Here is a 27,580-nt window from a genome sequence, read left to right as displayed (position 1 = left end):
TAAAGCTGCGGTCTGTGTACCTTTTTGACTGCTAGGAACAGGAAGATAAATGTGACCCACAGAGTTCCCAGACTGCTGATTTCTTTGCTTCTTAGTACTGCTAAGCATACTAAGAAGAATACTAGCAAATATCCTAGTCTAATAAGGACATCTAGGCATTTAAAGAGCAAATACACAGAGGCAGTAGTTGTGGGTGTGGCTTTTTTCCCACAGAGGCCTGTGTCTGTCGTGCAGAGCTCTGCTCTCTGTTGAAATCACTTTTCCCTTCAACACCAGCTAGCTCCATCACGTTCATTTCTTTCACGCCAACATTCCCGCCGACTGGCTGTCAAGCATAAGAAACCAAACCACCCGAGGCACCGCACCGGCGGTCCGGCAGCGCCCTGTACGGCGCGCTCCGCGCCCCAGCTGCAGGCCGGGCTTGCGGTCCTCCCGCACACCTCCAGCCCGTCTGCTTCCGGGGCCGGCTCCCGCGTCACGTGACGCGTGTGTTGACTTCCTGGTCGCGCTCCGGGACTTCCCCGCGGTGGCGGAGGCCGGCATTACGGCCGGGCCGGGACGGCGAGCGAAAGCGATGGGAGCACGAGGGAACCCGAGCGGAGAGCGCGACGGCCCGCGCTGCCCCTCCGCCGAGCTGAGCGGCCGCTGCTGACCGCCTGGCTTGCCCGAGCGGGGACCGGAGAGGTTGGTGCTGGGGAGGAAGGGCTCCTCGGGGGGAAGCATGGAATCGCCTGGGTTGGAAAGGACAACGACGGTCATACAGTTTCAACCCCTTGCCATATACAGGGTCGCCAACCACCAGACTGGGCTGCCCGGAGCCACAGGGAGGTGGGAGTCGGCCTCGGGTCGGCGTTAAAGCTTGTCAGACAGCTGCCTGCAAAGCCGGGTGGGTGGTTGTGACGATGGGTTGCACGGGGCCCTGGGCATCCTCGTGTGATGGGACGTCCCTGCACGCGGGATGGGGGTTGGGGCTGGATCGGCTTTAAGGTCCCTTCCAACCCCAGCCGTTCTGTGGCTTTGTTCGTACTGAGTGTAATGGTGTAGCAGCACGTAACACTGTCAACTGTGGAGAAATTACAGCTTAAATTCCTCATGCTTCACCTGGCAGGGAAATTAACCTTCTTAAACAAGTCACTTTTCCACGCCAGGCCTGAAGGGGCCGTGACCAAGTGAAGTGCTTGATCTACAGCTCAGCAGCCCTGCCTGGGCCAGGGGGCTTGGATCTTTGAGGTCCTTGAGGTCCCTTCCAGCACAAGCCATTCTATGCTTCTGTGATTCCAGCAGCCTGTGGGTGTGGTGAGCAGGTCAGGCTGAAAGCTGTCCAGTGAGCAGAGCTTTGGCATTTCTTGGAGAACACTTGTTTCCTTTTGTGTCCCACACTGTGTGTGTGCAGTGACATCAGCATACAAGGAGCCAATTCTGGAAAAGGCAGAGTGAGGACAGAATGTTATAGCAGTCTTCTCTGGGCTTTGGAGGTCAGCTGCTCCCCTGAGACAGAGATTTCTGTGGACTAAGAGAAACATTTAATTTCCTGGATATTGGTGTGCTACTACTGCTAGCAATGCCATTTATTGGTATGTGTATGCCACAATTTGTTTTCAGAGAAATCAGAACAAATCTACTAGTACTACATTTAGCTCCTGAGATGATGTCCAATAGTTTTGTCTTTTGTATATTGTGATGACCAAACCAGTAACCAGTGCTTCAGATGAGGCTGCACAGAGCAGAGTGGGATGACTGCTTTCATCATCTGAAGGCAGTGTTAGGCCATTAATAGTCACATGTCATTCTTACTATAGAAAATAGTTGGTGATGATAAGATGTGACAACAGATTCATGGAAGAAAAAATGATGTTTGGGAAGGGAAGTATAAGTAACTTGAATGTTGAAAGTCATCCACTTACAACTTCCTGTTAGCAAACTGTATTCAGATGATCATGGTTGTTCAAGGTAAACGTAATGAAACGTAAACCTGAAAATGTTAGTGAATTACAGGATGACCAAGGGCTGTCAGTGCAATTCAGTTGAACTCTTCTTTTTATTGCTGCAGCAGGTGGGGTGCTTCTGGTTTAGTTAATGCTGTTACACAGGGCTTTCTCAATATCTTATCTCTGAATGTGTGAACTAACCGAGTATGAATTTATCTGACAGTTCAATTGAGCAGGAGGGAACTTACGATTGGGCGCTAGTGCTCATGCTTTACAAAAGGTGACAGTTTTGGAAAGCAAAAGCAAATAGACCAAACAACAACCAAAAAAAGCAACATTCTTAGTTTACCAAGATGTTGGTGTGTTTGTTTCCTATAAACATTTTTAAATGGGAAGGAAGGAACACCAAAAAATGTCTGTTAAAATAATAGATGATAGTGTGAGAACATACAATTCTCTCAGTAACCTTTCAATGTACTGTGTTTGGTGCTAGAAAAGTTCAACAGCCAAAACGCACATTGCCCTTTCTGGCGCTGTTGCTTCTGGTGAATTTCAAGATTAATCTGATTGTTTAATAGACAGGATTATATGATGGAATGGCCTCAAATGTCAGAGGATAATATTAGAATACAACTCCATTTTCTTTTCCTTTTCTGATAGTTGACAGGGAAAATGGGGAGGGATGGTGTTCATGAAAAGGTGAAGTGAATACGTTATGGTGAGGGTGTATAGCACCTGCAAATTAGCAGTGAAGATAATGCCAGCTGAAAACTATATTGCATCCAGATGTGGAGTCTTCAGTACAGGAGAGGTGTGGACCTGTTGGAGTGCGTCCAGAGTAGGGCCACAGAAGTGAGCCACAGAATGGAACACCTCCCTTACAAGGACAGGCTGAGAGAGCTGGGGCTGTTCAGCCTGGAGAAGAGAAGGCTGTGAGGTGACCTGAGAGCGGCCTTGCCGCATCTAAAGAAGGGCTGTAAGAAAGAAGGGGACGGGATCTTTAGTAGGATATGCGGTGATGGAATAAGGGAAGTGGCTTCAAGCTCAAAGAAGGTAGATAGATTTAGGTTAGATATAAGGAAAAATCTCTTTTCAGTGAGAGTGATGAGACACTGAAAGAGGTTGCCCAGTGATGCTGTTGATGCCCTGTCCCTGGAGACTTTCAAAGTGAGGCTGGATCAGACCCTGGGCAACCTGATCTACCTGTGCGTGTCCCTGTTCATTGCAGGGGAATTGGGATACATGACCTTCTGAGGCTCTTCCAACTCTATGGATTCTATGACTAAGAGAAAGTAAAATTTATGGAGTGAGTGCTGTTGTTATAAAATAGGCTTTTTGTTATTTCTCTTGCTCTTGTGAGAGTAGGTGACTGTTTATTGTGGAAAACTTGAGATTTGAAAAAATTTCTTGTTGTTCCTGAGGAAATCTGGGTGTATGCTCGAGATCAGGCAGATTTCATGACAGGCAAACTACAGTGATCTGGTTTGAGAGTGTACAGACGATAACTGCATTTCCTGAAGGCAGCAAAGTGAAAGTAATTGGGAGGTCTCACTTAGCTGACGTGGTTGTGAAGAGCATTGAGTGTGCTGAAACTGCAGAGCTGACTCCTTGTCAGCATGAATTCTCGTGGAGGGCTGTGGACTTTGCCCATACAGAAGGATAAGCAGTGCCCAAAGCTAGCAGCTACTGGGACATGTATATGCAAAGGTTTTGTTTTAAAATTGAAGCAAGTGTCTGTGTTTTTTTTTTTTTTAAAAAAAAAAACCCTGTTTCTGCAGAGCAGAATATTCAGGACTGAAATTGCAGAGAACTTGAGCTCTCAGATGTGAAATGATGGATGCCTGATCTGATGGATAGGCAGCTCTGCCTATGGAAGGGAGTTGGAACTGAGTGAGATTTAAGGTCCCTTCTGACCCAAGCCATTCTGTGATTTATACTGCATTATTTCTTCCTCTGTTACAGAGAGAAAGCTAATCCACTTAATTAGTACTGTGAATACACCATACTTATATTTCCATTTATTTTAGCCCTATTTGATGTGTTATTATTGTGATTGTCCTTACTCTTCTTATTTTTGGTGTTTTTATTATGACCTATACTTAATGTATTTTCATAGTTAACATTCTGCAAGAGCAAATTGATTCTTGCTCATTTTCATTATTGAGCTTTCATTATTTTGTCTTCCTTCCCTGTTATGATACGTTAGCATTAGTAGACTGTTACTAGATTGCGAGTGTCCACTCTTGACAGCTACTGTTTCAGGAAGCCTTGGAAGTGGTTTCATAGGGTTTTCTTCTGCAAACAAAACTTCAGAAGAGGATTAAAACATTTCATTTTGTCCTTATGTGCCATTTTCCTGCAGAATGTTGATCACTTTGGGTGATCCTTTGCGGTGTCAGAAGTTGGACTTCATGATCCCCTTGGGTCCCTTCCAACTCCGAGTGTTCTGTGATTCTATGCTCAGGGGAGTGGAAGTCTTGCTTGTTTAAGCCTATCACGTACTGTGTTGAGTTTTGGTGCTAACTGCGGGAATTCTGCAGTTCTTTTTGCTGGGAATTCTTTCAAAAAGAAAAACATTACTAACCTTCCTGAAATTAAAGTAGGGGCTGCAACACACTCGTTCAGGGTTTCTGTGGATCAAATATATCTGTTGAATTAAGTGTTCTATTTTTTATGCCTATGTGCACAAACACACCCTTCTATATGAGGCAGGGTAAACCAGTACAGCAGTATAGTCTATACTGTAGTATGTATATATACAGTACAAAATCTGGAGTCTGTTCCTATAATGCCACTGTGCAGCCAAACTCCTCAAGTCTGAGAGGTAGATGGAGTAGAACAGTTCAGACTCCCAGTGGCCTAGGAAAAGACATCAGGAAAATACCATCTTTAATTTTCTTTCATTTGACATTTGGAGATAGTTTGGAAACCATTCTGTTCTTCTTCAAAGCACAAAATGGGAATCTGTTGAAACTAGGAAGAATTTCATGTAATCCTGCTTTTACTGTTTCTCCTCCAGTTCCAAGTATGAGGTTGGGGTTTCGAACTACAGAGTCCGTGCAGTGCTCTGCTTGCTATTAGAGCCTTTGCATCCTGAAATTCATTTAAATGGTGTTCTTCATATATAAAACATGTTTTATATTTAACTACCTCCCATGGTGTTGATGACTAATATTTGTAAAGCTCTACAAAGAGAAGAGCTGCAATTCTGCCTGCTATTAGTAAGAAATGGGAAAAGGTTCTTATTCTCAAAATATTGAACATGTTAAATCCTGAAGCTGTAATTGGGATTGTAAAGTTCCTTTAAGTAGGCTGAGATGGACATAAATTCTAATCATAAACATTAATAGCTTGATATTGCATATTACTTTAAATATTTTAGTGGGAAATCTCCCGTGTTTATTGTTTACCATACTGCAGATTATCTCGTGCACTGGAATTCCAGACAGCTCCAAATTCACTCAAGTGCTTTGGGGTGACAGCTGTGTGGCATTTGCAGCAGTGCATACATGTGTAGCTTTGGGCTGGAGAAACCAAACAGAATAAAAGGCAGAGGTCTGTGCTGCCACTCAGCGAGCTGCTCTGCCCTGCAGATGTGGGGAGCCCTCACTTGTGGAATAACCTAATGACATGTAGTGTGTCAGAGGCTCTTCTGTTACCCTCCTGCAGTTCATATTTTGTAAATAATGTAGTATAATAGCGGGGAAACCAAATTTTGATTCCTATATTTAAACAACAGAATGAAAGGCTAAGGAGAGGGATTTCCTACATACATAATCCCATTTGTATTAAGTTTTGTTTTTAAGGATTTCTCTCCACTGATTAAACACTAAGAGAACTTTTTCTCCAATTTTCTTCTTTCCCTGTGACAGCACAGCAAAGTTGTGTGAAGAGTTTTACAGTGACCTTTACAGAACTACTCATCTTACTGTTTAATAGCCAGGTTTATTCTTGTATGAGCTTGTATCTTGTTGTCCTTTGAATACGAGCTTAGTAGACACAGGAAAAATAACTTTGGGATTTCTTTTGTGTGGGTTTTTTGTTTTTTCAGAAATGCACTTTTCTTAGTTTGTTTTATAATTAGGCTTTGATAATTTATTTAGATACGTTTAGCAGTGCTGTTATAAGTTCCTACTGCAACTTCTTTCATGTCTTCATGTTGTTGGCATGACTGCAGTGCTGACTTCATTGTATGCCTTGTAAAGCTGGAACAACTGCACTTTTTTGTCACCGTAGCAGTAAGATACGAACTGTGGATATTATGGATACTTTCATTTTTCACCGTTTCTGTTGAAGTACATTGTGAATATCTGGTGAGTTTCCATTCTTGACTGCAGCTGTTGAACTTCCAGTCCAAAGAAGCGTGTTTTGTGATAAAGCCTGTTTATTAATTGAAGTTAATGGTCTAAAAATCCCACTGTTCCTTCTGAATATTCGACTTCATGCATTTAAGCATGTGCAGTGTGTGCTGCCTCTCTCCCCTCAAATTTACGCGTTGTCTGATCTCTAAGAGGATGGAAGAAATTGTCTTTCCCAGTCTCATAGGGGAACTTCTGTTTGGTGGAGGCTTTGTTTTCTCTTAGCATGTCATAAGAGCAGTCAAAAATGTCTGTAGCAGCTCTTTCTGAAATGTTAAATTTATGCACTGTTGTACAAGAGCATGTGTTTTAAACTCCTTTGATTGCTGTGGGGTTTGATTATCTGTACTGCAAATAGCTTTCTGCACCAGTTTAGAGAGGAGTATTAGAAGTCTAGAGTTCAGTAATACTGTAAGCTAAATGAGATCTCTTAAGTGAAGATCAGTGTAACTGGTTCTTCTGGTGGGCACTGTTGAAAGGCATGCTTGGATTTATAAAATATTTGTATATGCTGAGTTTATGACTTATTTGGAAGGCTTGCTCTTTTAGAATAAACCAGCTGGTTTCATTATGTTCATTTCTTTCATTCCATCATTTATGTTAGCTTGCTATGTAATCAGGAACCAAAGGATATGTTTGGGAGAGCGAAGGAAGTTACTTTTGATGCTATTAACATCCTTAATTTGCTTAAGGGTTGGGGGAAATGCGCTCAAATACTGTATGGTGTTCATTAATATGGCACGTAAAGGCAAGGAATCTTGGTAACCAAATCAGTATTGAGTGTATTGAGTGGCTTTGAACTTGTTTATGATAACGAGTAACATGAAGGGAAATGCTGTTGGGACTTCTGCCTTAAAGCCTGGAGTCTAAGATAGCACAGTATGTGTAACGAAAGCTCAGTGTAATGATTATTTAGTATTTGTCATCCAGGTGGCTTTGCCTAGTGATGGCTGCCAGTTTTTTTTACACAAATGTTGAGATAAATCATGCCACTATGTATGCTTTAATTCACACATTGCAGTTGTATTATAAAACTTGGGAAGAGAATGAATACTTGCATTCAAGAACAGATCTAACTTGATACCTTCCTTTTGGTGTGCCTGTTCCCAAGAAGCATAATTGATTTCCTATAACTGTAACCTTATACTATAGTTCAATACTAGCGTGCAAAAGCTCTGGTGAGACATTGCTTTTTTTTTATATTTGTTAACAAAGTTTAATGGATGATGTTACATTTTAATAAAAATGAGAAGGTCGTAAATCTGATGAATGCTCAAAATATTTGTGTAAAGTAACAGTGAAAGATTTTTTTCTAAAATTATAAGATATAAAATGGGTCTCAAGATTTTCTGTAGGATTGAGGTGAGACTCGAGATGAATTTGTCTCAGTGAAAATTTTACTCACATCCATCTTTTTAAACAGGTGTCATGGAGGAGTTGGTGGAGGATGACATCTGTATTTTGAATCATGAAAAAGCAGACAACAGTCATAAGAGAGATGGGGAGATTCCTGTTTCAGCTTACAGTGGGGATGAGTCTGTTGCTTCACACTTCGCACTTGTCACTGCATATGAAGATATCAAGAAGCGGCTAAAGGAGACAGAGAAGGAGAATTCCTTTCTAAAGAAAAGAGTGAGAATTCTAGAAGAGAAGGTAAGAAGAAAGGCAATTACTGTCTTTACCCAGAAACAAATGGGCTGTTAACCTTTCTGAGTTTCAAATTTCAAAGGGTACAGAAAGTCAGAAGGTTTGGTAAGGTACATATTCTATATGAATGCCTATATTTGGAAATACTTTTTCAGGGGGCAGGGAAAAATGAGTAAAGGGCAAAATGAGTAGAAAGTGTACTTTTGAGGGCCAGTACAAAAGTGAAGGGCAGAGATGCGCTATTCTTATGATTTGGTTTCTCATTCTTTCTTTAAATTAAGACCTAGAAGAGGAAATACTCAAGGTTTTGGTTTTGTGTTTGTCTTATAAAGCTCTTAATTTTTAAGGAAATATTTATGAATCCTTCATGAACATCTGTGGCAGTTATATTGAATGCTTTCAAATGCCTGGATACTTTTATAACATATGCACAGGAGAAACGAAATGATAGTGTGATAGTCAAAACAAGAGCCTTCTACACAAGCAGGTGTGATTTGAACTTGGAAAAAATATGGTTAAGGAATTGTCAGTATCAGTAATCGTGACTTGTGGAGTGCTTTCAGTACGTAGCAGTGAGCTAGCAGGCACTATGTATGGCTCAAGATACCAAAGTTCATGGATGGCTTTTGGTGTGCTTTCACATTAGAAAAATAAATAAGTAAAAATCATCCATATCAAGTTATTCCAGTAATTTCTAATCTTAAAAATGCAATTACTGAATTTTGGGGTTTTCTGGGGTTTTTTTAATGTCTAATAATAAAAACTTTTATTTCTCATCTCATCTTAAACTTGCAGTTGCTTGGCTCTCGTCTGGAGGAGGAATGCAGTTCAGTTGGACGTGAACAAGTCAACAGGGCGTACCAAGCCTACCGAGAGGCCTGCATTGACAGAGATAATCTGAAAAGCAAACTGGATAAAGTGGTACGTCTTTTTAAGTAAGGATCTAAACATAGGTGAATACAACATAGTTTGTAGATGTTATCTGTGGAATGAATTTTTATCTGCTGATTATCTGAGGTAGTTGTTTTATCACTTTTTCAGATGTATACTTGGTGATGCTATATGTTGGAGAATTAATACTCTTAAGTATCTTTATTTTCATACAGGGCTAGACAAAAAAAATCAAAGCAGTATTTATTTGATATCTAGAAAAAAAAAAAGTTGAATTGTCAGACATGATAGAAGAAAACTTTCTCTATGTTTTCTTTTCTGAAAATAGATGAAAGAAACTGCAGAATCCTTGAAAAACTTAAATGAACAGTTGCAGTCCAAAGAAGTAGAGCTCTTACAACTAAAAACTGAAGTGGAAACACAGCAAGGTACTCAGTTACTCTGTCTTGGTATACGCTGACTATTTTTAGTGATTATATTACAAACTAAGGGCATTAAGAATTTTAATTCTCTATAGTGGTTAGGTAAAGAAGGTGAAATGCTGTACTTTGAGTTTGTGTTGTCTTGTAAATGATGACATGCATGTTAAATTATGGGGTGACAAGGGGCTCCATGGTAAAGACCTGAGGCTATTTTGGCCAGTATTACAGTGCTTAAATTGCATTACTTTCCAAGCATGTGATGTGCTACTTCCACTGCATGATTTTATGCAGTTGAACACTGGGGGTTTTCTTTCTGTTCTGCCTTCTCTAACTAGCCATCTAAGACTGGTGAGATGCTAGGATCATGCTAGCTTGCTTCTTAATAGTAACTACCTGATATTATTTCTGTCTAATGAAGACTTATCTAATTTCTACACTCTCCTTTTCTTTTGATTGCATCTTTTGTTTTTTCTATTCGGAATTTCTTGAGATGCAAACTTGGGAAAAAAAACATGGGTAAATTGTGCAACAGTATAAACAGGAGGAGAAGAGGCTCATGTTTTCAAAGCATTGGAAGAAGTGTGTAAGTTGGTATATACCATATATTTTTGTCGTTAACTGATCTTTATATTTGCCAGGATTAGGCTGTCACACAAGGTATGGACTGGTTGAGGTGAAACCGTATGTTTATGGGAGTTCTTGAACTGGGACTAAAATCTAATTTTGTCTTTCTTTTTTTTCTTTTCAGTTATGAAAAGTCTGAATTGTTGTACTCAGACCAGCTGGGAAATAGAGAAGCTGAACAGTGACCTGAAAGTGCACAGTCTGGAACAGGATCTAGAGAACCTCAAGCAAGAGTGCAATAGTCTCAGAAAGGAATTGGAGAAATATAAACAGAAGGTACTTCCATTTTTAAATATTTTTTGTATGAATAGTTTTGATTTCATTACAGCATTACTTTGAAAACCCTTTTCAAGCAAAATAAAAGGTAAATAAATAGAAGAAAAGAATCTCATCCCTAGCACATGAAATAATTTAAGGCTCTGTCTGCATGAGGAAGTCTCAGCTTGCTGAATATTCTTTTAGGTCTGGCGTATCTTCAAGGGTAATTGAGCCCAGTCTTTCACAGTTACAGGGGACAAAGCTGACACTGTAAGCTGATTGCCCTGGATGAGGTTACAGGTGAGACCTGGATTTGGTAGCTGGAGGTCTTACCTTGAGTTGTCCATAAGAGTGGTGAAATAGAGGGCACAATAGGATCTGAATGTCTGAGGCTAGAGGAGACTGTCATAGTGCCTGAAGAAAATTAAGAATTGAAAGAACTTGAAAATCTAAAGTACTAGAAGAGAATGGAACTGGTTGTGCAAGTAGCTGAAAAGTGAGAGAACCAGTGAAACTGTTCAGTTGCTTTGTCTTATACCTAAGAACTCATTCAGACATGGAGGCAAAGATTTGTTAAGCCTAAGATAGGATGATGAATTTAAGATGATAAAGCAGGAACTAATGGGGTGGAGTTGATAGTTTGCATAAGAAAATTAAGGAAAGATCTGAGACAGAAAAGGCAAATAGCAAATACAGTTAAAGATAAGCATCAGTGTCTGCTCTTTCCCTCTCTTGTTCACTCCCGTTCGTCTTATGAACAGTAAAAAGGACTACAGTAAAAAGGAGAGGAGGGGAATGGTTGTGGAAGAGGGATTGTTTGGAGAAAATGGCAAAATAAAATTTTTTACCAGTACATTTTCCATCAGGACTTGAAATAAAATACAGGTTTTCAGAATTTTGCCACTGCCTCTTTGATGTTCTTCTCCCCTGTTTTATGGGCAGGTAGCTGTTGTGAGGAAATCACTGCATCATGTAGATGTGGTTAGGATCTCAAAAAGAAACACTGAGTTACCCTAACAGTAATAAAATACAATAAAGAAAATAATTCAAAAACACTAAAACTGGTGCATACTTAATACTTTACATTTTATAGTGGTAGTCTCTAGGACTCTGCAGTCACAATGAACATATACAATAGATTTAAAGGAGTTAAATGTGATTGTTTCAAGAGGCTGGCTTATTTAGACTCTGTGATCAGAAATGATTACGAAATTTTGTTTCACATGGTATTTTTGAGACGTGTTCACGGTACATGGGACTTAGAAGCAGAATCCTTGCATGGCCATTATCCTGCTTTCCAATAGGATTTGTGTTAATGTGGAAATGTTTCTTTAGCTCTTTTTCTCATGGGCACATGTACATTACTACAGAAATTTACTTCTGAAGCAAATCTCCTAATCATCACTGCCTTCTGTTGCTCCATTGTGGAGCAGCCTGGAGTATGGGAATTAGATTCCTTTTTGATGAAACTAAGAAGATGCACCCCAACTTCTGGGTATTCAAAGACGAGGCATAGCTAGATTCAATTAATGTCCTTCTCCCTTGCTGCCCTCAAAGCACGTATAGTTGGAGCACTGGATTCTCATCAGAACAAGTCTCTGAAGATCTGCTGCCATCAGCAGCTTACACAGATGCATACATACACCAGTTGTCTCAGTTTTAGTCTGTTTGTTCCACTAGGTGGGGGTAAAACATTATGTGGAAGGTATGCAAGGTGTTTTGTTAATCTTCATTGCTGTTGGTTGTTTTCACCTAAATCTGGCATTATTTTAGATATTTATCAGTAACTTGTAAGTTCAGAAGGTGTACTTAAATTTCTGTGCGCTTTTAATGTCCTCAGGTAGTTTTATAGCAATGAAGATTGTAGATTTCAGTGTAAGAATTAATGTTCCTGGAATGAACAGAGTAAAACAGCATTTGTGAGGAATACTAGACATAACTCTGAAATAATGCTTATGCTAGCAGCTTTTGTTTTAGAGAATAAACAGAAGGAAAAATCTCTCTCTTTTAATATCATTTCTACTCAATCCTTTTAACTACTTAATATAGAAACCAAAACGTTTTCAAATGTAGGTAACATAGTATAAATGTAGTAATATAGTTTTCAAAAACTGAGTTTTTGGCATAGAATCTCTAATGAGCAGTAAGAAAGTCTTTAGAAGCAGGGAGAGGGGAAATTCTCTGGGGAAATACAGAAATAAAATGGTAATCACAGGTCAGCATTTTTTTCAAAGTGAGGTGCTACTTTCCTTTTTAGTGTTTTAATTCATTAGCACTTTCAGATGCTTTCTTTTCAAAGTAGTTATACTTCCTATATTTTTTCTGTGTAAATATTCTCATTCAGGTTTTGCATTGTGGTTGATGCAATGCGTTGTATGTTATATTGATGAGTTTCTTGAAGTTTTAATGGACAAATAAAACCACAGTAACTGGTGCCAGATTCATTACAGCTTTGGCTAGAAGGAATAGTAGAAAGGGAATGTGAAGAAAAGGGGTTTGAGTGAGAACTCATCTCAGATGAGGATCTAATAGAAGCATAACTGATGAAGCAAGACGCATGTTTGATTTGTTAAACACTCCTGTTAACTTCCACGAGGCTGCTTGTATCACAGATCAAAGCAGTGGTGAGGCTGGGCAGGACCCCTGGAGATCATCAGCCGCCCTTGCTCAGTCAGTGACACCTAGAGACCAGGACCGTGAATTTGTGTTATAACTTTAAGCAGTCTCAGACTTCAGGGATAAACTGTGTTTTATGGTAAAAGTAATGTGTGGAACTAAATCTACACTGAAAGAGTTTGCTCTGATTTCAAGGTCTTTTTATATAAATGCAAGGAAAGAAAACTAATAACTGTTCTTATATCTATACAGCAGACTCTTTGGAAATCAAGTTTTTTTTTGTCAAGTCTTTCTCTTCAAAGCACAAATCCAAGGACTCAGCTGTAACAGTGAATACTGAAAGTATAGTGGTAGCTGATTTGAAGCTTTTTGTCTAGTCATATAGAATCAGCGTGTTGTAAGATTACCTTTGCTGTTTTATTAATGAATTCATGCAGTCATGAATGAGGAATGCTGTCACATAAGTAGATTGTTTAGGCATTTTAAGTGGAAATTCTTAGTAAAACTCTTTATGCTTGCTTTGACAATTGCTGTAGCCAACACAAATGAAAACTACTTGTGATGTTTAATATTAGCTAACTTGTAGATTTATTGCAGTATTTTCCAATAGATTTGAGCTCATCTGTTAATTTTCTTTCCTTTCTTCATTCTGTTATGCAGGACCAGGACCAAGATGAAAATCCATTAAATGGAGACATTCTTCAAAGGCAAGCTATTCAGAGGTATGAAAATGAAGTGGCTTTCATGTTTCATATTTAGTTTACTGAGAGACAGTTAAATGAGTGAGTAGATAGCCTTACAGCCTCTTCAAATGTGTTAATTCAAACAATATAATCTAATTTAAAGTCCAGGCAATACTCGTTTAGAAAAACCATTGTCTTTTTTTTTTTTTTCCCCCTCACTGCCTGTGAAGAGTGAATGTTGTCTATGAAGTCTAGAATGATGAAAATATTTACATCTTCAGACTCTCGTGAAATGAAAATTTCTCTTGAGGGAGATAAAACTCTTGGATTTAAAACTCGACTTTTTAATGATTTGTTCAGTTGAGGAGTTGGTAGATTATTTTCCAAGTCTCATTTCATTTTTCAAGAATTTCTTCATTCTCTGTATGAGGAAGTTTCTGTGTTTGCTTGTGTGGTGGCTTTAAATTTCTTGCTTAGTACTGGAATGTATATTTCTATTAGGAGCCATGTTAAAGAATTTTTTTAACTGAGGTGCCATTATGTGAGCTACACAAAAAGAAATGGCAGCTTTTCTGGTAATTGCTAATGTAATAGAAAGCATTGTTCTTATTTTACAGCCATTTAAATAAGGAAAATTTGTGCTTATGATAGTGTCCTCTGTTATACTGTGTTCAGTGTGTGTGCCATATTGGAAAGTAAATATATCACAGAATCTGAATCATAGGGATTGAAAGAGACCTCTGGAGACTCCAACTCCTGCTGCTAAAACAGGTTCCCTAGAATAGGTTACACAGGTGGTTTTTGAGTATCTCCACAGAAAGAGTCTCCACATCCTCTCTGGGCAGCCTGTTCCAATGCTCTGTCATTCTCACAGTAAGGAAGTTTTTCCTTGTTTGTATGGAACTTCCCATGTTCCAGTTTGTGCCCATTGGCCCTTGTTCTGCTGCTGGACCCTTGTACTGCTGGAAAGAGCATGGCCCCAGTCTCTTGTCTTCTGCTCTTTAGATATTTATGAGCATAGATAAGATGTCACATCAGTCTCCACCAGTCTAAACAGTCCCACGTCTCTCAGCCATTCCTAATATGGGACATGCTCCAGACCTCGCACCATTTTTGTGGTCCTCTCTCTGGAAGTTCCCTGTCTTTCTGGAACCGAGGAGTCCAGAAGTGGACGTGGTAATACCCTTTATGCAAACAAACAAATGACTGCCTGGAAGTTTCCCGATATTCTGCCTCAAATAAATGACATATTACCTCCATCTCTTATACCCACTTATGCCTATTCATGTACTTCCCTAGTTTTCCACAAGAGGGTAGAGTGTTCCCTCCTAATGTCAGGCTGTTCAGAAGAATATCATCTTGCTTACTGGGCTACTGAAGAGATGAGAGAGGAAATCAGTCACTGAGAAAGAACACTGTAGTGTATCTGTAGATATTTCTTTCATATGTTCTCTGGTGAAATTATGATAACACTGTACACACTGTGCCATTTGCACTCTCACTTTCTCTTGTGGTTTCTGCTGGAGCTTCATAGTCTTACATGTCTGAAAAAAGGTGTTAGTTCAAGGTAAAATTCTCAAGGTTCTCTCTTTGTTCCTACAAAGAAAATTTATTTCAAGAAGTCACATTCAGGTGACAGCTGTCAGATTTTGCATATGTGCAGCATAGTGTTTATTGTAATGTGATATACATAATGAGCATGTTGTGCTTTTGGAATACATAAGTCCATCTGAAAATCTGCAGGGCAAAGAAAAAAGAAGAGAAAACCCTGAAAAAAACTCCTATATGAAACATTTGTTGTAGCAAGCAATCACAATGTCTATGAGGGAAAAAGGTATTTGCAGTTTGTTAACATTGTGGAAAGTGGTTATTTCACATTTGTCAGCAGCCATCTAATACATCTTTAAATTTTTAGTTTGCAAACCTAATTTACTGTACACTGAATTATATAGTAGTTCTAAAATCTTACATAATATCTTTTAATTTTTTAAGGTGATTATATTATTACCATTTTCAGGCTGGAAAAATATTGGAAACGTGTTTCTGAGAGGTGCACAATTCATACATTCTTTTGCTTTTACTCTAGTAATAAAAATAATAAAAAAGAAGGGAAGAAAAGATCAACTTGATTAGATTCAGCTGTGTATTAAAAAAATCTAGCTTTGTATTAAAAGAAAAGCAAGAACAACAACAAAAGTATTGCTTTCTAATAAAGTGTAGGAGTGGACAGAAGACACAAGCACATACAGGAAGAGAAATTATGATGTTCAGGGTTTATACTATGTGTTTGAAGGCAGTACAGGGTAAACATCCAAACACGTAGAAGTTCTTTGTAATCAGTCTGCAGCGAGGTTCTTGGTCATCCCTTTGCAAGGTTCTTTAAAGGAGCTGAACTTATGTTAGAAAAATCCTTCCAGATGGTGTTGTTGTATACTTAACAATTTTATGTATAAATATAAGTATTGGTCAGTTTTGATATAACTGATGTTTGGTCTTATTTTTGGTGCTTCTTAAAATGTGATTTTTCTTATTAAACATTCAGTGCCAAAAGGATTCTGCAGTTAAAGACGTGAGGTTTCGTTAAACTTCTTAAAGTATAATGATGGATTTTCTGGATTTCTGTTCATCTTCACTTTCTTACTAGCTAATTATTTTAAATTTCAGCACTGGAACAGTGTTATTGTTGCTAAATATTTCCTATTGTTTCCTATTCAGATAATGAAATTGATCTCTAATTTTTATCCTTTCTGATAAAGCAGTATATTATATAAATTAGGTTACTTGAATCAGAAACACTGCTGGATTATTTTAGTTTGATCTGTGTGTGTGTGCATTCTCTGTATCTCTGTTATTGAGTCTGAAATCATTATACAGAAGTTAATTGTGTAAAAACCCCCAATATCCATTTCTTATTCAATGTTTAACATGGCCAGAATCACAACTATGATGGTATGTAAGGTCATTTGTCAAAAGCCATTCAGAGTTAATAGTCTACTTCTGCAATTTAGTGTTCATTTAATAGGTGATGTATATATCATTTAATGTACGCATTTATAAAGGTTATAATATACAAAGTTTGTTCACTTTATGGTGATCATCAGAAGTGCTTGGTTCCTTTTGAATTCTGGTGCTGTAGTAAAATAAGCAATATATATCAGGCAAAACCAATTAACAGTTAACATTCAATGAGTCTTGGAAATGTTAGTAAGTATGGGAGTGCTCCAGAGATGGCAAGTATTTAATGTTGAATTTTTTTTTTTTTTTTTGTTTTGAAAGTGTGCAGCAAGCATATTGGGAACTGAAGAGAGAAATGTCTAATTTGCAGCTAGTGACTGAAGTGCAAACTGAGGTTCTACGAAAATTGAAAACAAACATAACAGCGACCAAGAAAGGCAAGTCAGTGTTTGCAGTAGCAGACCTTATAAAAACAAATCGTAGATCCAAGCTGTACCATTTAAAAAAGAAGCTAGCTATCATATCTTATCAGAATCTCATCGATTGAAGTTGATAAGCTAGGCTATATTATGGTTCCAGCCTAGCCATTTTCTGCTTTTGCTTCTGTCTTATACTGGTCAACTTCACACATAAAGGTGTTGCTGATGTGTTTTTCCTTCAGTTCTGTATTCTGTTCCCCTTGTGGCTTTTTTCTCAGTCAAGTGTTGCTTATGTGCACAAGGCTGAGGTGTTAAGTTTACTTGTATTTGACCTTTTACCACAACTACTTCATATTAAAAATATATATATTTCAATTGCTGTCTTATTTTCCCAGTTCAGCATTTTCCCAATATAGTATTAATTTGGCAGCATATTAGACTTCAATAGACTGAAATTCTATTATGCTTGTATAATTTTGTTAGCATTCTGAAAAGTTGCACTTTCTAGCAAACTGCTGTGCAAGGTGGCTTTTTCTGACTGATAGTACAGAACTGTCTTCTGCTGCCTTGTGAACAGTTTAGGGGAGAACAATTTTTGTGAGCAGTTTATCAGATGTTTTTTCTATTTCGTGCGTATGTTTCTCGTGAGCCAAATGCTTTACAGGAAGGTTCTTATTTGGTGAGGCATGATTTATCAGTCTACTAGATTATCTCAGTGTTTTTCCCTTGCTTGAGCGGTGGTATTGACTGTGTTCAGAATACAGAAGATGCTGGTCAGAGAAACTAAACTTGGTTACAGTACTTTTGTGACAGTCTTGAGCATCCCTTTTTTGTTTCTAAACAGCTTTGGGCTCAATGACCCAAAGACAGGATTCACCTCCAGTCACCTCCAGATAAATGGCTGGCTGACTTATCTGTAGTCCACAGTGTTTAATGATAATTCTCTGGAACTTGGCTGATAAATTGTTAACGTTTTCAGAAGTGTGTAAGAGTAGGTGGACAACTTTAGTGGAAATGAGAACTTTTTTTTGTATGCGTTGCTCATAAATGTAGATTCACTTATGCAGGTATTTGTAGAAAAATATCGGCTTACGCTGAGCAGGGGTAGAATTTGCTTAAAACATCTTTGCAGTGCTAGGTATTTTACCATAAGCAAACCACTTGCTGCTATTAGAATATATATTAGGGATGAGGGAAGCTTTATATTATTTATTATTACTGATCGACATCTTTCAAGGTGTGTAATGTGTGCAGAACAGTTCATTGCTGTGTTTTTGATGTTAACATTTAGATTCTAATTGCCTCCCTACTAAACAACAGCTAACATCAACAAATGTGTTTCTGCTGATGGATTTTTGCTGTGTTTTTAAAGGCCTTTTCTACAGAGCACATGAAGCTCAGCCTTTATTTTTGCCCAATGCCTTGGAGAGTACCTGATAGTAGGTATAACATGAGCAGATTTAAGATTAAAAACTGAAGTTTCTCCCCTGCTGAGTAATGTGTCTGTTCAAGTGTTTCAGGAATCCCAAAATTGAGAGCGTAGAGGGATTTTCACAGAACTTCTCAAAGGTACCAGCCCTGAGGTGGTATGTTGGTCACTGCTACAGTATACTCTGTAATCTACTTGCAGTGTAGGAAAACATTGTGGCCATGTTTTTGCTTCCCTGTCAAAGATTCTCATCACTGTTTTTTTTGCCAGTTATGAGACTACTCTTTAATTTGAACACTGCAGATATTTAATTTTGACTCGTCCTAATCTAAGGAAGCACCAGAAGTAAGTTTTTCCAACTATTCCACTCATGGAATAGTGTAATGCTAAAATGCTACAGAATTTTGGATATGGCTGTGCCACTTCAAACAGCCAAAGTATCTGAAAAATTAATGTAAATATTTCAGAGAGTAAAGCCTACTTTGTCTATAAATGATTCATGATTACTACCATTTTTCAACTGATGAAGTACTGTAGTAGTACTTGAGATGTGCTGCAATAGATTCCATTCTCCTTAAGCTTCTAAATTTGAAATTTGAATGGCCTTTTAGACCTGGCAGGATGAAGAGGCTAAATCCAATTTATCACCATCTCTTTCAGATACAGTGTCTCTACTGTTGGCAAGTGCCTTTGGCTGACATTTGCAAATTGGGTAACATCCTTTAATTTTTAGTGACAAGTTGCAGTTGCATACTTTGACCAAGATAGTGGCTCTTATTTTTGTTCCTTCAAGAACTAAAGACACGAATCACAGTTCCTACTCCAAATTCTCTGTGAGTTTCTTCAACTATAGGAATCGATTATCTACTCCATTGAGGTAGCACTACAAAAACACGACCTGAGCATTTTCATCTGTCTGAACAGACAGATGTGTATTGTTGCAGCTCTTTCATTTCAGGTAAACACTGTCCTATTTCAATCCTTCCCTTTTTAATGTAATTAAAAGCTTGACAGGGAACTTCAGACGACTGAATGTTGCAGTCTGTGGCTTTACTTTCAAAAGTCGGACAATGCTGGAGTACAGGGAACCTGTGAATATGTATTTCCTCCTTCTGCTTCATGGATTGGGAGAATTCAGTTTCTTGGCAGCCTGAGAACACAACTTGTTAAAAGAATCAGTAAAGTAGGAAGAAGTGTCCTCCTGCGTAACCAATATTCTGGATCTGGTAAATTTTTCCAAGTGCATGGAAGTCCTCTGTTGCAGCATTCATTCCAGTCTTGTCAAAAAAATTATTCAGTCTGCTGGTGTTGAAGTGAGGAATGGGATTTGGTGTTGGGTATATTTACACATTGTGATTTGAGGATCTCTGATTCATCTTGCAAACTCTGACTGAGTAAGTTAGTATATTCGGTTTGTAACATTTAATTAGTAGTTACTAAATCAAAAGATGATTTGAAAATCTGTCTGTTGAAAACCCAGGCTTTAACATACCTGCTATACTGTTGTACATTTTAGAGTACATGAAAAATGCTCTAAATAATCCAATGTTATTTTAAAACCTTTTTAAATCTTTTTCAGTTGCCTCTTCTGCACCAGTACAATGTCTTGAGTTGAAGAATATTACAAGGCAGAACTTGATGTCTGGGGTAGTGTATAAAAAACTCTCACAAAGTGATAAAGTACTCTGCAATGCTGCACCACCGCCTCTGCCGGGAGATGTGGAGATCCCATCTGAAAGGGTGATTCTACAAGCATGGACAGATGAGAGACCCATTCCAGTTGATGGTAAAACATTTCAGGAACACCATTCTTACGGAAAGAGCTCTCTGGAAGATAATTCCTGGGTATTCCCAAGTCCTCCAAAACCTAATGAGAATGTGTTTTGGGAAACAAATAAGATTTTGTCAAACTGTCCGGCAGATTACCTGGATCAGTGTAATCAAAACTGTCTGCACAAGAACTAAGCAATTTTTAGAATGAACTGTGGCATTTTAGAATGATTCTGAATAGGCACCTTACTGCTTGAACTTTTGAAGAGGTACTTAAATCGGTTGAAGTGGGTTTTTTTGTTTGTTTGTTTGTTTTTAAATATTCTATTTCTAAAACAGAAAACCCTGTCTTCCTCTGCTGTAAATCAGGAGCAAGTTCCTTGAAGTTAAAGCTCTGATGGTATAATGTGAACGAATCTAGCATGGGGCTTAGACAGCCTTGATTGCAAATGGCATCTGTTTCCAAAAGATTACAGCAAATACTTCTTGAAATAAAACAAAATTTCATTCTGTATTTGTTTGCTATCTGTGTGTTTTCAAGAAGATATTTGGTGGTGTTCAACCTGTAACAGCTCTGAGCTTGTTTTTGTCTTTTTTTTTTTTTTTTTTTTTTTTTTTTTTTTTTGCAGGTTAAGACACTAAAAGAAGATTGAATTATCTCCCTCTCTCCTTTCAATTAACTTTCTTCCTCCTATGGTTTAGAAATGCTTTTTTATGTGATTTTCATCAAAAAGGTGAGATTTTTGTTAAAATGTATTTATGTGAGACAGTGTCAAGGGAAGAATCCCTTGTAGGCTATCCTGTTTAGGTCACACAGTTTGGGGCATTATGAGTTAAAAAAGGATCATACGTAACACTGCTGAACGCAGTGATTCCTAACAGCTCAATTCCCCCTGCGTGTTGTGGCTGTGGGAAACTGCCTGAGCTGTGCACGCAGTGCTACCTGCCACAGAATCATCCTATTTGCGGGGCAGTTATCCTTACCGTGCCTCCTTTGCACACCACCAGAACCTTGACTTTTTATTTGTGTGGTTGTTAAAGCTACTAATTTTCCTTATATTAAAGAAATAAAGCCTTAATTTAATTGGACTAGATGTTGATAGGATAATTGCTTTGGTATCCTTAGTACTCCATTGAGAACTGAAGATACTAGATCATGACTGCTGCTTTGTAGACTGTGTGTCCTAGTACTTTCTTGCGGGTTTCATCTTAAGGCCAAGAACTGTTTTTGGACAAATACTATGTATGCCTTGTTTTTTAGAAACTTTTGCTTCTTTATCTGAGTTTAGTACAACAAGGTTTAGTAAATGATTTGACCACTCAATACTGTGCAGGAAAATGCTTTGTATTTTAGATCCGTGAAGCTTTTAACCTGTAATGAGTGGGAAGGTGGTACTAAAGATGTTATTTACAGATCTGTGTGGGGATTTAAGTATTCAACTTCACAGGTCCTACTTAAGATCACTATGATTGGAAAAAATAATAATTCCACAGCTGTTTAGTAGCAAATTACTTAAAATTGCCTGAAAAAGCATGGGGAAGCTATGACTATGGCATAACCATTGTAATGACAGGCTGTAAAGGTGTTACTTAGGCAATTGCTACAGGATCTGTGTAGTTCCAGTCACTGCAGTCACTTTCTTCCCTGTGGAATAAATGCTTCACATGATGCCCATCTTCTCCTGTTTCAGTTTGTCTATTAAAGTTGAAAGAATGCCTTTCAGATATCTTCTACTGTATTAGTGAACAGCATACATAAATAATGTTTCCCATTCACCAGATACTGTTTTTTTTATCTTTCTATTATCTTGCTCACGTATAGTGGCTTGTCTGTGATTAATGGAAATGGTGTCAGATGCTGGAATTTATTCTGACCAATGAACACATCTGACTCAGGGGAGTACAATCTCTTGGAAAGTAATAGAACAAAAGCCAATATGCATAAAACAAACCCAAGTCACTCGGCTTTAGCAGACAGAACCAACTACCTGTGTAATAACAATGCAGCAGGAAGCATTTCTCATGTGGCTGCATAAAGTACGCAGTGTCTAGTTCCAATGTAGCTTGCTTTTTGGGGTTCCCCCAGCCTGTCTTCATGGAGATTTTTTTATTTTAAGAGGTGTATTATTCTGCAACCATCATGAGCACTTTTTGATTTCTGCAATGAAGGAATTCTGTGTAAGGTTTTGAATTAAATTTATTTTTGATTGAAATTGATTTAACTTACAAATCTCTTCTAGTGTTCAGAGTAAAAAATTTTTATTTGGCTTTAAACACTTGATTTTATATAAAGGCCATTCCAAATGTATGGAAGGAATTAATTTGAGATTAATTCTCTTCCATTCAGGACTAATACAGCCCACTGAGTGCTTTGGTGTGTTGTGGGAGATGTGTTCCCTTTGATGCTGAAATCTGAAGGAGTTAATTACTTCCAGTTGCAATACATTATCGGGGTTCCACTGCTGTGTCAAAAGGTGCCCCAGCAGCCTGTGACAGCGAAACTTAAAAATGAAGCTTTTCTGGGTGATGTGAAAGAATTACCAGGCTTTACTTCCAGCTCTTGGTTTACCAGTGTGGCTTCTCATGCTGGAGAAGGGGCCAGTAAAGAAAGGGATGTTTGCTGAGAGGAACTTGAGAAGTGCTGACATCTGAGAGAGGAGGGTGAGATTACAGAGCTTACTTTAGGCTGTATTTCCAATGCAGTCACTCATTGCTGTGGTGAATATTTGAAAGCAAGTGCCAGATCTGAAGTCATCTGGGAGCTAGCTTACTTGAGAAGCACCTGTTGGTCTGAAGCTGTTGGTCTGAAACTTTCCCATCTTGATTGAGTCACAATTCGATTGTTGTTTAATCCAAGTCACTGGTGGCTTAAGGTACTTTTTTCCATTTTCAGAAGTAAAAGCTTTTCATCACAGTGATAGCAAATCAGATGCAGAAGTAGCAGCAGAAAATGGGTTCTGGTGTTTAGTGTGCAAGTGTGCATTTGTTGCATCAAGCAGTAAAATTGAGATAAGGACCAATACCTTCAAATAAGCACAAAAATTGACAAAAATTCATTTGAAGGAAAACCGAACACTTAGAAACTTCACCTAAACCACAGGTTTGACAATTTTTAATTTAAGAAAGCACTGATTCCAGAAATGAAAGACAGCTTTTGGGCAGGTGGTGGTTGTTGCCTTGTATGTTTATGTGAGCATATGGCAAGCTGATGAATATGTATTTGAATGAGCTGGACTAACCTTCTAATAATGCATATGTAAACTTCCATGTTTGCTTGATTCCTCTTAAGTAATTTTAAAATCTCATCCCTGCCAGTTTTATTGTGTTTACGATAGATTGGTTTTCTTCCCATATGAAATATCCATACTAAAGAAAAGCAAATTCTCAAATGAGCTGTAATGTGCTGTTGAACTTCTACAGCTGGAATAAGGCAAGCTCTATAGTAGACATGTGGTGGAGGTACAGTAAAACAAAAGCCATTGCAAATAATAGAGTATGAGCTGTACTAGAGATGTAAAGCAGATATGATTAAATCTTAAACTCTTTGCAGTACACTTTGGAAATCTTAGACACCTGTATTTTTAATGGCAATGTGGCCTAATAAAGGAAGACTGAGATGCTGCAGTAGCTGACCGACTCACCTGCATTTTCTTCTCATCTTCAGCTAGGTTCTATGAAAAAAAAGTGGTGGAGAAGAGGTGTTTCCCTGTAACTTTGTCTAGCACTGCTACAAAAATAATTGTTTTTAAGAATCAGACTTTACCCCTCTTTGCAGGGAAAAAGCATGCTATTTGGAGTTGTATGAGCTTTAGGCAGTAGATAAATGTATTTAATATTGTTGACACTAATTGTAAACTCATTTGAATTGCGCTGCATATTCCCAAGTCTGATAAGGATTTGAAATATTTTTCTTAAAAATCTGTTGTCCTTAGAAAGTGTTGTGGCATGAACTGAAATTGGTGCCCCTCAATTTGCTCCTTTTAGCAGCACGGGCTTCATTTCATTGCATTTTGAAATCAAAGAGATCGAGTGTTAAAAACAGCAAGGTGGAAGAGGATGCTGTAGTTGATGGTGGTTTTGTGTATGAAGTTTGATCTGGGGGAGAAGCATGAAAAATAACCAGCACTTATTGTTATTGAACTGCAAGTGGACAGAACACTTGTTTCAAGTGTATGTTTTTAATTTATTTATGTTTTACCTACACTTATAGTTATTGACACTGATAGAATACTGTCTTTAGTGCCACATGGTGGATGGTTTTAAACTGGTGGGTCCGCTTAAAAGTAGTTACAGTGTAAGCTTCAAACCTACTGTAAGCTTCTGCTTGTTAGAGATAGTGCAACTCCCTCATCACCCACATCTGACTACCCTCAGTTGGAACAGGACAGCTGAATGAGCTTAGTGTTTTGAAGTCAGAATAACAAGGCTGTCTCTCTCCCTTCTTGACTAGCTTTTGACACAGTAAAGTGTGTTTTTGTTGCTTGTTTTTATTTTTTTAAGTTGTATTTAAAAGAAAACTTAGAGTTAATTGATGAAGTATAGCTTAAGGCTTTATCAGTACTACTGATGCTTTACTACCTGTATTAGAATAAACTGAGAAGGAAGGAGAAGTTGCTGCTGAGATGAAAACAAGCAGTTTTAAACTTTAAACTGAAGCAGTTTACTGGTATGTGCATGTCACTGCACAGAACTTACACTTTCATTTCAACTTTAAAAGATGTAAATGCAATTAAGATACTAAAAGCATGGAAGGTGTGAAATCAAGAATTCAAAACTAGGGAAAAATCAAATTAAGGCCATAAGTGTAAAAAGAGTAGGCTGATCCCAAAGATAAGGGCTGAGCCCAGTTCTGAATGCCACAGCAAACAAGAGAGAAGGTGTGAGTACTCAGTTCTTAAACAAGTGTCGGTAAAGAGAAGTGAATGGTGTACAGTGAATGATTTATGGCAATTTCAGGCTCGATAGCAAAGTGAGCTTGCTTACTTACTGTCAGCTCAAAGGGATTGGTTACAGCCCTGCACATAAAGCATGTAACAGAATGGCAGAGGAGTGACACTCGCAGGTTAAATAGGACTTTGTCCCATTATCCATATTATTTATACCACTGGTACCAATCAGTGCACTGGGGTTATTGCCACCTGCTGAATGTAGGTCCTGCTAACCCACAAAAGAACGACTGCATTGCTGTGCTATTATCTGACTGACTGGCTGTAGTGTGAGCTGGAGACAGATTCCCAAGAGCCATTGGGGCTGGCACCTACCTACCACAGTCAGTGCACCACACTGCCTCTAACAGCATGCTTACCCACAGCCAATCTCTGTAAGAGCCTTTGATAAAAATGACAAACATGCAGGCTTTCTTTCCAGAGACTTCTAAGTATAGCAAGTTTTCATACTGAAATAACAGAACTGCTGTCTTGAAAAAATAATAAACTTTTAAAAGTCATCATCTACCTTCATTTTCCTCTATTTAAGTACAACTGGCAAAAAAAAAAAAATCTTATTTTCTATTACTTGATGTTAAGTATTTGTTTTCCAAAATACTTTAACTGATGATACAAAACCAAGTATGTGTGTAGGAAATCTAAGTTAAGTTAGCTAATTAAATAGCTGAGTACCACTTGACTACTAACCTAGAATGCTGTACGTCTTCCAGCCTCTCTTTCTGAAGCATCCCCTCATCTTCCAGTCAGCATGCTGCCTAATAGCAGAAGTAATATTATTGGTTATTCCATTACAATACACAGACTAAAAAGCAAGGAGTAACCTTCAAAGTTAACTTCAGCTCATATATATATATATATATATATATATATATACATCTCAGAGTCTGATTGGAATTTCCCACTTGATTAACTTCATAGCAGTAATAGTTTTGTGGTGAAATAGTACCAAAATTAAATGCAAATTTTATCACTTAGGCAAAGGATATTTTTATTTCATTTTTTATATTGTGACATGAAGGTTACCACGTGAACAGATATCCTATGTGGCCTTTCCATACTCATACATTTTAGAGTTCTATGATTATGCAGCTTTAAGTATCTGTATGCAAGAAATACTTTGTGTACCCCTTTCCCATAAGGACTTGTTTACACTAAGTTTTTGCAACAGCATTAATAGATGTTTAAAAACTGACCTGCATCTTAAGTACGTAGTTTAGTTGTTTGTTCATCCATAATCATTTTGCAAGTGTGGTCACACCTGAAGTATGGAAGTGTATTTAATCACCTTCATGCTGAAAAAATGACAGTAGGGGAAGACATTCCTCTCAGTGATTTTTCTTGCCCTCATTGTGCCTCTTCCTATTCTCAAGGAAAGTCTGTATGGGCCAACTCTTGAGTTCTTCTCCAGAGCTGAAGCAGTCAGTTGTGCCTCACAAGGGCATGGAACATTCATCTCTTGATATTGCAAACTCAAAATTTAAGTCACAAAGCAGGTAGAATAAATATTGAGCTCTTACAACTCAGCATTTTCATGAAAAAGATGAAGAAAATTGGCCCAGGGTCTTTTCTGCATTTGCCACCCTTCTAGCAAAAGCATCAAAAACATTTCCATATACTCTCAACTTCAGGTGACAAAAAGACCAGTTTAAGTATATACCCAATGTATGATTTGGTAATATAGTTTACATTTATTCACCCTTAAATTTTTATGTAGTTTGCCACGTAGAACTAGATGCAAGCTTTACATTTCAAAAGGCTGTTTGTTAATTGGTAATAGATCTCAAGTCTGGATGGAGGAGCAGGCTTTTGCTGTCAAAGTTTGCAAGAGAAACTGCATGCATTATAAACTTCAGTACAGAAAATGAGAAATGTTGATCTTCAGCTTCAGAGAGATTTCTTTTACTGACTTGCTGCTAAATTTTACCAGGAGATACTGATGATTTAAAAGAAGTCTGTTTAAATCAAGTCAAATTATTAAGTTAGATATAAAACTGTTAACAGTTGATTTGAACTATACATTTGAAGTAATCTTTTGCCTTTTTTTCTTAATCCCAGTTGCTCTGTATTCTTCTCTTTGCTTCAAATATTCTGCTTTGCATTCTTCATTGAATGATGGATCAGTATAGCTAAAAGAAAGACAAACATTATTAAAATAATAGAATAGAAACTGTATAAAAAGACTCAAAACTGATCTGCAGTCCTTCCCATAGCATCCCACCCAAAGTTATCTTCTTAAACTCTAAATACTGAATTGGGCTGTGTTCTCTTCTGAGACCACTCTTTCTTGAGGCATAGTTCTGATTCTTCAGGCCTATGCATGAAACCGTAATGAGAAATGCAGAAAAAGGGAGAGCCAAATTATTCTTTTTTATTTGCAGTTAGGTTTCTATGTATAAGAATCTCTGAAGCACTGATCTTCATGCACCTGAGAACCTATCATGAATTTAATGGGAACAATTTCAAGTTTGTTGCTTGAACAGTAAACATGTATGTAGGTAGCTCCAAAAGTCATGTCTCCTATTTATTTCCAGGGAAACTACAACTACAACAGATATAAAGACCACAATAACGCTATTTGATAGTGTTTTGTAACTTAGAATTTTCTCTATCTTGCAATGTAGTCACCTCTCTTAG

General features: G+C 38.0%; 2 protein-coding genes across 4 annotated transcripts in view; one reads left to right on the top strand and one right to left on the bottom strand.

Annotated features, from left to right (window-relative positions):
• The first annotated feature begins 488 nt into the window (after positions 1 to 488).
• Positions 489 to 21,673, top strand: AZI2 (5-azacytidine induced 2). Of its 3 annotated transcripts, none has more exons than XM_052692259.1 (8): positions 489 to 684; positions 7,710 to 7,939; positions 8,729 to 8,854; positions 9,153 to 9,252; positions 9,995 to 10,146; positions 13,405 to 13,466; positions 16,704 to 16,819; positions 19,810 to 21,673. In XM_052692259.1, the coding sequence occupies exons 2-8, from the start codon at positions 7,715 to 7,717 to the stop codon at positions 20,193 to 20,195; spliced, it is 1,167 nt and encodes a 388-aa protein (XP_052548219.1). In that variant the 5' UTR covers positions 489 to 684; positions 7,710 to 7,714; the 3' UTR covers positions 20,196 to 21,673. The 3 variants fall into 3 exon arrangements, with proteins under 3 accessions (XP_052548219.1, XP_052548218.1, XP_052548217.1); XM_052692258.1 differs by lacking the exon at positions 489 to 684 and adding an exon at positions 1,457 to 1,574 and having other exon boundaries at positions 13,411 to 13,466; XM_052692257.1 differs by lacking the exon at positions 489 to 684 and adding an exon at positions 1,460 to 1,574.
• A 4,235-nt stretch (positions 21,674 to 25,908) lies between these two features.
• The window catches only part of CMC1 (C-X9-C motif containing 1), a 42,903-nt gene continuing 41,231 nt past the window's right edge, over positions 25,909 to 27,580 (bottom strand). The window contains exon 4 of the mRNA XM_052692285.1: positions 25,909 to 27,072. Coding sequence (XP_052548245.1) covers positions 26,958 to 27,072 — 115 coding nt within the window. The 3' untranslated portion in view covers positions 25,909 to 26,957. The remainder of the gene's footprint in view (positions 27,073 to 27,580) is intronic.

This window comes from Tympanuchus pallidicinctus, unplaced genomic scaffold (assembly GCF_026119805.1).
Source record: "Tympanuchus pallidicinctus isolate F22 unplaced genomic scaffold, pur_lepc_1.0 scaffold3, whole genome shotgun sequence".
In the NCBI taxonomy this organism is placed as follows: Eukaryota; Metazoa; Chordata; class Aves; order Galliformes; family Phasianidae; genus Tympanuchus; species Tympanuchus pallidicinctus.
This window is presented reverse-complemented; position numbering and strand designations above follow the sequence as displayed.